Consider the following 12,391-nt stretch of genomic DNA (forward strand, 5'->3'; position numbering starts at 1 on the left):
TTCTTTTTTTTACCCCTCAGAGTTGATCCCAAAGAATGTACTCATGTTGGGGGAGGGCATATGGGCTCAGGAGTGGAGTTGCTGGGTCAGAAGTTATGCAGTTGGTTCCGCAGTTTTCCAAACTGTTCGCGGTGCATGAGCAGGTTTCAGTCAGCATTTTCTGTAACCGTCTCCTGCCCAGTTCCCTCCCACCAATACCCCAGCGACCCCACGCCCCAGCTCCAGGTCCCACCGACGTTCACAGCCCCTCCCTCAGAAGCGTAGAGGCCAGGGTGCAGGAGAGAGTTTGAAGCCCGTGTGCCCAGGGCTCTGAGTCCGCCAGGGGCTGTGGGAGGGCCCAGCGGGGCTCCCTGAACAGCAAACGTCCCTGAACACCTGCTGAAGCAGAGAGGGGCTCCCAGGCTTGAACGTGCTGGGGAGGAGGATGTGGTGGGAGGCAGTTCTGGGTCCCTGCTGCAGATGGTGGGACCTGAGACCACGGGCCTGCTGCACGGGGCAGGAAGTGCGCTGGCTGGCCGACTCGGCCCTAGAAAAAGGAAGGGGCTGGGCTCCTGCTTGAGAATGACGTGTGCCTCTCACTCACGTTGCCTCTCCTAAAATGTAAGAGACCAGGGCCGGCAGCATCATGGGTTTTGGTTGCCACAGAAGGTATGAGTGGGACAGACAGCAGACATGGAAATAGACCCTCAGGGCCGGGCGGGGGCTCACACCTGTAATCCCAGCACTTTGGGAGGCTGAGGCCGGCAGATCACTTGAGGTCAGGAGTTCAAGACCAGCCTGGCCAACATATAGTGAAACCCCATCTCTACTAAAGATACAATAAATAAATAAATAATAAAAATTAGCTGGGCGTGGTGGCAGGCACCTGTAATCCCAGCTACTTGTGAGGCTGAGGCAGGAGAATCGCTTGAACCCAGGAGGCGTAGGTTGCCGTGAGCCGAGATCACGCCATTGCACTCCAGCTTGGGTGACAGAATGAGACTCCATCTCAAAAAAAATAAAATAGAAGAAGAAGAAATAGACCCTGAGAACAGGACAGGTTACAGCTGGGTAAAGGCAAGATGTGAGCTTCAAGTCAGTGACAAGTTAAAAAGATTATTAAAAATGTAAATACAAAATACTAAATAAGGTCGGGCATGGTGGCTCATGCCTGTAGTCCCAGCCCTTTGGGAGGCCGAAGTGGGTAGATCACCTGAGGTCAGGCGTTCGAGAGCGGCCTGGCCAACATGGTGAATCCCCGTCTCTAATAAAAATACAAAAATTAGCCAGGTTTGGTGGTGCGCACGCCTGTAATCCCAGCTACTTGGGAGGCAGAGGCAGGAGAATCACTTGAACCCAGGAGGCGGAGGTTACAGTGAGCCGAGATCGCACCACTACACTCCAACCTGGGTGACAGAGTGAGACTCCATCTCAAAAAAACAAACGAAGAAAAAATAATAAATAAATAAAAGCAGGAGATGGACAAGGATTGCTGGGCTGTGCCCAGTTCAGGGTGTAATAGGGCCCCTGTGGCTGTCAGCTGATGGCCAGTCGTCTATCAGAGCTGGTCGGTCAATGTTTTTATTTTTGGAGACGGAGTCTCACTCTGTCGCCCAGGCTGGAGTGCAGTGGCGCGATCTCAGCTCACTGCAAGCTCCGCCTCCTGGGTTCACGCCATCCTCCTGCCTCAGCCTCCCAAGTGGCTGGGACTACAGGTGCCCGCCACCACGCCCAGCTAATTTTTTTTTGTATTTTTAGTAGAGACGGGGTTTCACTGTGTTGGCCAGGATGGTCTCGATCTCCTGACCTCGTGATCCACTCGCCTCGGACTCCCGAAGTGCTGGGATGACAGGCGTGAGCCACCGTGCCCAGCTGGTCGGTCAATGTTTACTTGGTTTGTCAGCCATGTGCTCAGCAAACCTGCAGACCCCTGGCAGTAGGGGATAAAAGGTGTGGGGAGCAGGGGCAGCTCACACGGCCCAGGCCATGTCATTGCATGACAGCGACATGAATGGCAATGTTGGGATCTGCAGTGCACAGCCTGCACAGCTGTATGTGATGGTCTCCTGGGAATGCGCCGTCCAGGTGGGAAGAAAGGGTGGGGATTGGGGTGGGGTGCTATAGTCAGGGCTGCTGCACGGCCTGGAGGGGATCAGGCTGCACTTCCTTTGGGAAGACTTCCTGAGGAGCTGGGGTTTGGGATGACTGGTCTGCAGGAGGAGGCGTCGCAGGCAGAGGAAACAGCCTGGGCAGAGGACTGAGGAGGACAGAGACTGGAGGCCTGCACCTACCGCACCAAAATGGGGTCTGGGGTAGAGCCTGGTTTTGACTCCACCCTTCATGGGGGAGCAGGGAGGGAGATGCTGAGTCTAGGGCTGAGGTCAGGGCTGGGGAGAGAGGCAGGGTTGCTAAGGAAGCGACCTAATTTGGGGGCTCAGCTGCAGAGCCCGAACAGAGGAGCAGCTCTCAGCTGCACCCAGCTCTCCGCCCTCAGCCCTGCCCCAGCTGAGCCCTCTCAGCTGTCACCTGGGCTGTTGTTCAACAAATACTTACTGAGCCCCTGCTCTGTGCCAGGCATTGCTCCAGGCCCTGGGAATAACATGGTGAAGAAGATAGACAAGATCCTTGGGGAGCCTACTGTCTGGTGGGGAAGACAGATAATAGGCAGTATCAGACGATGACAGGTTCTGAGAAGGAAATCAGACAGGGTGATGCGAAGCAGAGTAACTGGGTTGTGAGGCGGGGCTGGCTGGGAAAGCATTTATGAGGAGGTGACAGGCGAGACTGGGGAAGGAGAATAAGCCAAACTTGGGGAGAGGGGAAGATGAGGGTTCTGGTCACAGGAAACAGCAGGTGGAGGGAACAGCACGGTGGAGGGAACAGCACGGTGGAGGGAACAGCAGGTGGAGGGAACAACAAGCTGGAGAGGGAATAGCACGGTGGAGGGAATAGCTTGGTGGAAGGAACAGCATGGTGGAGGGAACAGCGCGGTGGAGGGAACAGCGCGGTGGAGGGAACAGCGCAGTGGAGGGAACAGCGCAGTGGAGGGAACAGCGCAGTGGAGGGAACAGTGCAGTGGAGGGAACAGAGTGGTGGAGGTAACAGCAAACGGGAGAGGGAACAGCAGGTGGCAGGAACAGCATGGTGGAGGGAACAGCAAGCTGGAGAGGCAACAGCGTGGTGGAAGGAACAGCGTGGTGGAGGCAACAGCAAGGTGGAGAGGGAACAGCATGGTGGAGGGAACAGGGCAGTGGAGGGAACTGCGTGGTGGAGGGAACAGCAAACGGGAGAGGGAACAGCAGGTGGCGGGAACAGCAAGCTGGAGAGGCAACAGCGTGGTGGAAGGAGCGTGGGAAGGCACCAAGGTGGAGAGGGAACAGCATGGTGGAACAGGGCAGTGGAGGGAACTGCGTGGTGGAGGGAACAGCGTAAGGGAGGGAACAGCAAGCTGGAGAGGGAACAGCACAGTGGAGGGAACAGGAACAGAGTGGTAGAGGAACAGCAAGCGGGAGAGGGAACAGCAGGTGGCGGGAACAGCATGGTGGAGGGAACACCAAGCTGGAGAGGGAACAACGTGGTGGAAGGAACAGCGTGGTGGAGGGAACAGCAAGGTGGAGAGGGAACAGCATGGTGGAGGGAACAGCAAGCTGGAGAGGGAACAGCACGGTGGAGGGAACAGCACGGTGGAGGGAATAGCGCAGTGGAGGGAAAAGCATGGTGGAGAGAACAGCAGGTGGAGGAACAGCATGGTGGAGGGAACAGCAAGCTGGAGAAGGAACAGTGCGGTGGAGGGAATAGCGCAGTGGAGGAACAGCATGGTGGAGGGAACAGCAAGCTGGAGAAGGAACAGTGCGGTGGAGGGAACAGAAAGCTGGAGAGGGAACAGCACAGTGGAGGAAACAGCATGGTGGAGGGAACAGCATGGTAGAGGGCTTGAGGCAGGAAATGCTGGTACTGGTCACCCAGAAACTGGGGCTGCCACTGACAGAAGGGACACAGTGTAAACTACATGAGTGGGCCAGGTGCTGTGGCTCATGCCTGAAACTCACTGTAACCTACAGGGCTCACTCCCAGCACTTTGGGAGGCCAAGGCAGGAAGATTACCTGAGCCCGGGAGTTCGAGACTAGCCTGGGCAACATGGCAAAACCCCGTCTCTACAAAACATAAGAAAATTAGCCAGGTGTGATGGCACGCATCTGTGGTCCCAGTTACTTGGGAGACAGAGGTGGGAGGACCGTTTGAGCCTGAGAGGTTGGGGCTGCAGTGAGCCGTGATCACGCCACTGTACTTCAACTTAGGTGACAGAGGGAGACTCTGTCTTTAAAAAAAAAAAAAAAAAAAACTACTACATGAGTAAATTAAAAACAAATAAATGGGTAAGGCATGGTGGCTCACTTCTATTAATATAGAAGTTTTCTTGTAGTTTTGGAGGTCAGAAGTCTGAAAAGGTGTCAGCAGGGCTGGGTCCCTTCTAGAAGCTCTGGGGGAGAATCTGTTTTCTTGCCTTTTTTTGGCTTCTAGAAGCTGCCTGCATTCCTTGGCTCATGGCCTCCTTCTCCTCCTAAGCCTGCAGCATAGCAAGCTTCACGTCTTTCTCAGACACTTCTTGCAGAGTCTTGCTCTGTTGCCCAGGCTACAGTGCAGTGGCGCGATCTCGACTCACTGCAAGCTCCGCCTCCCGGGTTCATTCCGTTCTCCTGCCTCAGCCTCCTGAGTAGCTGGGACTACAGGTGCCCGCCACCACACCCAGCTAATTTTTTGTGTTTTTAGTAGAGACAGGGTTTCACTGTGTTAGCCAGGATGGTCTCGATCTTCTGATCTCGTGATCCGCCCGCCTCACCTCCCAAAGTGCTGGAATTACAGGCGTGAGCCACTGTGCCCGGCCTCTCTGACACTTTAGAAGGTCAAGGTGGGAGTGCTTGAGCCCAGGATCAGCTTGGGCAACACAGTGAGACTTCATCTCTATAAGAAAAATAAACAAAATCATCTGGGCACAGTAACTCACTCCTGTAGGCCCAGCAACTTGTGAGGCTGAGGTAGGAGGATCGCTGAACCTGGGAGGTCAAGGCTGCAGTGAGCTGTGATCACACTACTACACTCCAGCCTGGACAACAGAGCAAGATGTTACCTGAAAAGCAAACAAACCCTACAAAATAACAGGAGGCTATTACCATAGACAAGGCAGGATGATGATGGAAGGAGCATTTGGAGAAGAGCTGCTTTCTAGAAATAATTACAGGCGTGGTGGCTCACGTCTGTAATTCCAGCACTTTGGGAGGCTGAGGTGGGTGGATCACCTGAGGTCAGGAGTTCAAGACCAGCCTGGCCAACATGGTGAAACCCCGTCTGTACTAAAAACACAAAAATTAGCTGGGCATCGTGGCGGGTGCCTGTAATCGCAGCACTTTGGGAGGCCGAGGCAGGAGAATCGCTTGAACCTAGGAGACAGAGGTTGCAGTGAACCGAGATTGCACCATTGCACTCCAGCCTGGGCGACAAGAGTGAAACTCCGTCTCAAAAAAAAGGAAAAAAAAAAAAAGAAAGAAAGAATTTGGAGAAAGAACCAACGAGGTTGGCAGGTGGATTGGATGTAGGGCATGAGTGAAAACACGACGGAAGTGAGGATGCCTCCTGGGCTTCGCCTTTAGGACTTAGTGGTTGCTGGTGCCATTTCCTGTGGCGGGGAAGATGAGAAGAAGCAGACTTGACAGGAAAGACCACAAGTTCTGTTTGTTTCCTATTGACGCTGTAACAAGTTACCACAGATGTAGTGGCTTACAACAACACAAGTTTATTATCTCTTTTTTTTTTTTTTGCACTCTTTTACACAGGCTGGAGTGCAGTGGTGTGATCTCGGCTCACTGCAACTTCCACCTCCCCAGGTTCAAGTGATTCTTCTGCCTCAGCCTCCCGAGTAGCTGGGATTACAAACATGCACCACCACACCCAGCTAATTTTTGTATTTTTAGTAGAGACGGGGTTTCACCATGTTAGCCAGGCTGGTCTTGAACTCCTGACCTCAGGTGATCCGCCTGCCTCGGCCTCCCAAAGTGCTGGGATGACAGGTGTGAGCCACTGAGCCCAGATGCAAGTTTATTATCTTCTAGTTTTGGAGGTCAGAAGTCTGAAAAGGTGTCAGCAGGGCTGGGTCCCTTCGAGAAGCTCTGAGGGAGAATCTGTTCTCTTGCCTTTTTTGGCTTCTAGAAGCTGCCTGCATTCCTTGGCTCACGGCCTCCTCCTCCTCCTTGAGCCTGCAGCACAACAAGCTTCATGTCTTTCTCTGACTCTTGATTCTCCTGCCTCCTTCATAGAAGGACCTTTGTGATTACACTGGGGCTTTATAACCCACCCGGGACAGCCCTGGGGGCTTCTGGGATGGGAGAGGCCTCCTTGGGAGGCTTCCAGCCTTCCTGCAGTCTCGCTGCTTCTCCTCTCTGCCTCAACAGACCCCTGAGTCCCTGCAGCCTGCGCACGCCACCCTGCAGCCATGTTTCTTGGGCCTCCCTCATAGAAGGACCCTTGTGATTTCACTGAGCCCATGCAGATAATCCAGGATAACCCCACATCTCATGACCGTTTATTTATATCTACAAAGTCCTTTTGGCCATAAAAGGCAACATATTCACAGGTTCTGGGGACTAGGACGTGGCCGTCTTTGGGGGGGCCATTATTCTGCCTCCAATAGCAGATGGAGAGGTGGGAATTTCAGCCTTTATAGGTGTATTGAAGCCACAGGCTTGGAAGGGATCACTAGGGAGAGTGTGCCGGCAAGGACGACAGTGACCCAGTCCCCGGATCCTGGTGGCAGATAGAGGCCAGACTCCAAAGGCACCAGCGAAGGCTTGAGGAATGAGGAGAGAGTCCGCAGAAAAATCTGGAAGAAAGTGTTTCAAAGAGATGGTTACGCTGGGCGCGGTGGCTCACGCCTGTAATCCCAGCACTTTGGAAGACTGAGACGGGTGGATCACAAGGTCAGGAGATTGAGACCATCCTGGCTAACACGGTAAAACCCCGTCTCTACTAAAAATACAAAAAATTAGCCAGGCGTGGTGGCGGGCACCTGTAGTCCCAGCTACTCGGGAGGCTGAGGCACGCGAATGGCGGACACCCAGGAGGCGGAGCTTGCAGTGAGCCGAGATCGCGCCACTGCACTGCAGCCTGGGAGACAGAGCGAGACTCCGTCTCAAAAAAAAAAAAAAAAAAAAAAAAAAAGGAGAGATGGTTACTTATGTCCCGGGCTTCTGAGAGGTTGAGGAAGACGAGGACAGAGAGGGGTCCATTGGATGTGGCATTGTAGGGACGCCTGGTGACCTTCACAGGAGCCGACTCAGGGTGGGAAGTCCCCCTGGGGTGGGTTCAGCTGGGGGTGAGCAGATGCACAGGTGCAGACTTCGTTACTATTCTGTAAGCCACGCTGATACGTGAATATATTTCTTTTTTTTTTTTTTTGAGACGGAGTCTCGCTGTGTCACCCAGGCTGGAGTGCAGTGGCTGGATCTCAGCTCACTGCAAGCTCCGCCTCCCGGGTTCACGCCATTCTCCCGCCTCAGCCTCCCGAGTAGCTGAGACTACAGGCGCCCGCCACCTCGCCCGGCTAGTTTTTTGTATTTTTTAGTAGAGACGGGGTTTCACCACGTTAGCCAGGATAGTCTCGATCTCCTGACCTCGTGATCCACCCGCCTCGGCCTCCCAAAGTGCTGGGATTACAGGCTTGAGCCACCGCGCCCGGCCCCACGTGAATATATTTCATAATGTATTAAAATGTAGAGTGACAGGAGTTGAGGAAGTGGAGACGGTGTCTCATTTCTACCCCCATCCTGTGCTCTTTAATCTGTCCCAACCCACTGCAGCCACATCATGACTTTTTTTTTTTTTTTTTGAGACAGAGTCTCACTCTGTGGCCCAGGCTGGAGTGCAGTGGCGCGATCTCGGCTCACTGCAAGCTCCGCCTCCCCGGTTCACGCCATTCTCCTGACTCAGCCTCCTGAGTAGCTGGAACTACAGGCACCCGCCACCTCGCCCGGCTAATATTTGCATTTTTAGTAGAGATGGGGTTTCACTGTATTGATCAGGTTGGTCTCAAACTCCTGACCTCAGGTGATCCACCTGCCTCAGCCTCCCAAAGTGCTGGGATTACAGGTGTGAGCCACTGCGCCCAGCCTCCAAACCTCCAGTTCTGACTAACCCACAGGATAGGGGCACCAATGTGCTGTCTCAGGAACTAAGGCTAGGCAGGGAAGGCCCCCGGGGTGGCCCACCAGGAAGCCAGCACTGCCCCCAACAGAACCAACCCCAACGCTGGCGGTTTTCTGGCCTCCCCATCCCTACCCCAACGAGCGAGCAGAGTTTTTGTTAACCATCAGCATCACCCCTTCTCTGTCAGGGTGGGCAGCAAGCAAAGAGCGGTTGCATTTAACCATTTCCTGCCTGGCGCTGTGTAGAAGTAGAGACTGGGCAAATGTTTTCCCCGTAATTCAGAGTCTGGGCTAGGAATCTGCAGGCCACACAGGGAGCCTGTGAGCCCAGGCAACTGGAATGGGAAGTGTGCTGGGCAGGCAGGGAGAAGACGAGGAACATCAGCCAGCTCAGCTTTGCCATCTCCCCTCCCACTCAGGCTCCTGGTCACCAGCCCCAGAACCGAGAGGACACCAGTGCCCCTCCATCGATGCTCCCTTGTGCAGGATGAAATCCTTTGCCATTCTGTAGGTAAGTCACCCCCAACTCCAGGGAATGCTCCCCAGGACCCCCTTTCTTGCAAAATCCCCCTCATCTAAACTCAAACCATTCCAACCCCAGCCCTGCCTAATCCAGCCCGTTCACCCCTAGACTCTAGCATCACCCACAGCAAGATTCCATCCCCATGTCCAGTCCCACCCCAACCCAATCCTAACCCCCAGCCACCTTTCCTGATGCAATCCTAGCAACAGAAACGATCCCTACAATGTATTGTGTGTCCACCGTGTGCCTGGCAGTCCTCTGAGTCATTTAGTTTTCATCCTCACAACCACACCATTTACAAGAGAGGAAGCGACAGTTCAGATAATGTAAATCTTTTGGTTACCAGTATGACAAAGGTCACACTTTTAGTGGTGGCTGATTCAAAACTCTAGCCCTTCCTGATGCAACTAACTCATCACACCTCAGTGGAATTCACCCCCTACCTATTCAGTCTAACTGTGGCCATCCTAGTAACTAGCATGGGGCCTGGCATATATTAGGTACTCAATAAATGCCATTTGAATGAATGAATGAATGAATGAACCTGATTCATTCATTAACTAAACTCTATCCATCCTACCCAATCAAACTCAAATCACAGATTTACTGACAACCTCTTGGCTATATATATATATATTCCTTGTCTGAGGCAGGATGCCATGGCTTACGTCTATAATCCCAGCACTTTGGGAGGCTGAGGCGGTGGATCACTTGAGGTCAGGAGCTCGAGACCAGCCTGGCCAATATGGCAAAACCCCATCTCTACTACAAATACAAAAATTAGCCAGGTGTGGTGGTGCGCACCTATAATCCCAGCTATTTGGGAGGCTGAGGCAGAAGAATCGCTTGAACCCAGGAGGTGGAGGTTACAGTGAGCTGAGATTGCACCACTGGATTCCAGTCTGGGCAACAGAGCAAGATTCTGTTTTAAAAAAAAAAAAAAAAATCCTTGTCTGAGAGGCACTGAGTTGAACAGACTCAATCTCAGTCCAGCAGGGTTGACTGAGTGATTCCGTGACTCAAAAATAAAACAGTATCCTGAGGCTGACAGTGGGGAGGAAGAGGAAGGAGCTACCATTTCTGCCCCTGAGGCTGTGGGGCAGTAAAATTCCCCAGGATGGGTCTGTGAGATTGGCGGTTCCTCGGTCCACACAGCCAGTCCCGCGGTTCCTTGCACATTCCTTGGCACTTTCACACCCACCAGGCAGTGCTTCTCCACCCACCTGTTCGACCAAGCTCACTGAGGAAAAGCAGCAGGTATCAGCTATTGCTGGACGCCCATCACCACACTCACAAGGCTGGGCACAGAGCAGACATCAATGGACATGTGTTAAATGGGCCAGCAGATGAGCCCCAGGGATGGGCACTCGGCCCTGAACATGTCCAGTCCTGACCTTGAAGTCCCCCGTTCTAGCTTTCTAGAGGCTTCTCTGAGTGGCCAACAGTTCCTCATAGGGGCCTGACCAAGGTGGCTCTGTGCCCTCTGACCTTGGCTTTGGGTCTCTGCCTCCCAGAGTGCCCTCCTCCTTACCTGGGTTTAACTTTTTCAGAGCATGTCCCCATCCCCAAGGGGAGGCACCGGGGAGTGACCGTTGTCCGGAGCCACCACGGCGTTTTGGTGAGTGCATGGGCAAGAGGGAGGGCCTTAGGGAGGCTGGTGCTAACCCTCGTGGTTGACCCTGGTGTTGAGAGCGGTTCCGACTGGCATGCTATTTCCGAGGCTGAGTAGTCTAGCATCTCCCTGGTGCCAGCCCCAGGGCTGACTGTAGCTCCGACCACCTATTCTGATACCAGGACTGACCTAGGTGTTCCCTGTGACCCAGCACACTCATGCAGGTGTCGGCCTCAGCCTTGACCCCAGCACAGACCCCTACACCTGGTGAGGGGTGGGCCAGCCACTCCTGTGCCCCCTGCCTGGTTGATCCACTGAGTTCTAGAATGGGGGTGAGAATGTGGCTGTAGCTCGGGAACGCGGGGGTGACCTGGTGTTTCCCTACCCTCTCTTCCCTCACCCAGATATGCATTCAAGTGCTGGCCCGGCGGCCTTACAGCCTCAGCTCAGAATTCACAGGCACCTGTGGCCTCCTGGGCCCTGACCTCCGTCCCCAAGCTCAGGCCAACTTCTTCGACCTTGGTAAGGATTGGACATTCACTGGCCTTGGATAGCTCTAAAGAGATCTCCTTGGTCTCCAAGAAAAGGCACCAGCTCACGGCAAATGCAGCGGGACACAGGCCCACGGTGGAGCAAGGCAGGGTTGAGGCATTGCATAAAAGGAATCAGGGCAGAACCACATGTGAGCGTGCTCAGGTGAGGATGGAGCCTTTCTGACTCTGAGCTCTTCCACGTATGTTTTTAAAGAAAATCTCCTGGATCCAGATGCACGTGTGGACACTGGAGACTGCTATAGCAACAAAGAAGGCAGCCGGGGAGAGGATGTGAACACAGCCAGGCGGCGCCGGGCTCTGGAGAAGGAGGAGGAGGAGGAAGACGAGGAGGAGGAGGAAGACGAGGAGGAGGAGGAAGACGAGGAGGAGGAAGCTGGTGAGAAGAGGCAGATCTGGGTTGCTCTGAGTCTATCAGAGCCAACCCCTAGGCTGGCAGCCTCCAAGGGTGAGGGGTGCCTCAGTCTGAGATGGGGAGCAGTGGCTGGACTTTACAGGCCTGACCAGTACCAGCTCCACCCACTCTATCTTATAAATGGGGAAACTGAGGCTCAGAGAGTGGTAGTGATGGGAATGGCTCACACAGCAAGCAAAGCCTGACCAGGTTCTAGCTCTCTTTTTGAAGGGGGAAACAAAAGCTTCTCTCTTGGGGCCAGGCATGGTGGCTCACGCCTGTAATCCCAGCACTTTGGGAGGCCGAGGTGGGCGGATCACTTGAGATCAGGAGTTCGAGACCAGCCTGGCCAACATGGTGAAACCCCGACTTTACTAAAAAATTCAAAAATCAGCCAGGCATGGTGGTGTGCACCTGTAGTCCCAGCTACTTAGGAGGCTGAGGCAGGAGAATTGCTTGAACCCGGGAGGCAGAGGTTGCAGTGAGCCGAGATCCCACCACTACCCTCTAGCCTGGGCAACAGAATAAAGCTCCATTAAAAAAAAAAAAAAAAAAAAAAAGCTTCCCACTTGGGAGGTTCTCCAACTTCTTCCCTGAATTGAGCCCTCAGGCCTACAACAGGGGCATGTACCATACACATGCTGCCCTCACATCCCATGCCCACTCCTGACCTGTTTGTCTTGGCCAGGCACCGAGATTGCCATCATCCTGGATGGCTCAGGAAGCATTGATCCCCCAGACTTTCAGAGAGCCAAAGACTTCATCTCCAACATGATGAGGAACTTCTATGAAAAGTGTTTTGAGGTGGGCTTTCCTAAGAGCTGGTTACCACTTATCTGTTGCTGAGAATCACCCTACCTCAGAACAACAATCACCACATTTGCTCACAATTCTGTGGGTCAGATACTTGGGCTGGGCTCAGCTGGATGGTTCTTCTGTCCATCTTGCCTGGAGTTACCCTGGAGCTGCAGGCATCTGGTTGCTTGACTGGGGCTGGATGGCCTAAGATGACCTCACTCACTTGTCTGGACCATGTGTCTTTAGCAGGCCAGCCCAAATTTTTCATGGCAGCAGCAATCTAAGAGGGCCAGATCCAATGCATGCAAGTATTTTTCAAGTCTCTATTTTTTTTTTTT

At 53.6% G+C, this 12,391-nt stretch overlaps 1 protein-coding gene across 1 annotated transcript in view; it reads left to right on the top strand.

Annotated features, from left to right (window-relative positions):
• ITGAE (integrin subunit alpha E) overlaps positions 1-12,391 on the top strand; it is an 89,994-nt gene that overhangs the window by 28,096 nt on the left and 49,507 nt on the right. Inside the window, exons 3-7 of the mRNA XM_050765881.1 lie at positions 8,595-8,686; positions 10,249-10,316; positions 10,715-10,832; positions 11,058-11,240; positions 11,944-12,059. Coding sequence (XP_050621838.1) covers positions 8,595-8,686; positions 10,249-10,316; positions 10,715-10,832; positions 11,058-11,240; positions 11,944-12,059 — 577 coding nt within the window. The remainder of the gene's footprint in view (positions 1-8,594; positions 8,687-10,248; positions 10,317-10,714; positions 10,833-11,057; positions 11,241-11,943; positions 12,060-12,391) is intronic.

Source organism: Macaca thibetana, chromosome 16, assembly GCF_024542745.1.
Source record: "Macaca thibetana thibetana isolate TM-01 chromosome 16, ASM2454274v1, whole genome shotgun sequence".
Classification (NCBI taxonomy): domain Eukaryota; kingdom Metazoa; phylum Chordata; class Mammalia; order Primates; family Cercopithecidae; genus Macaca; species Macaca thibetana.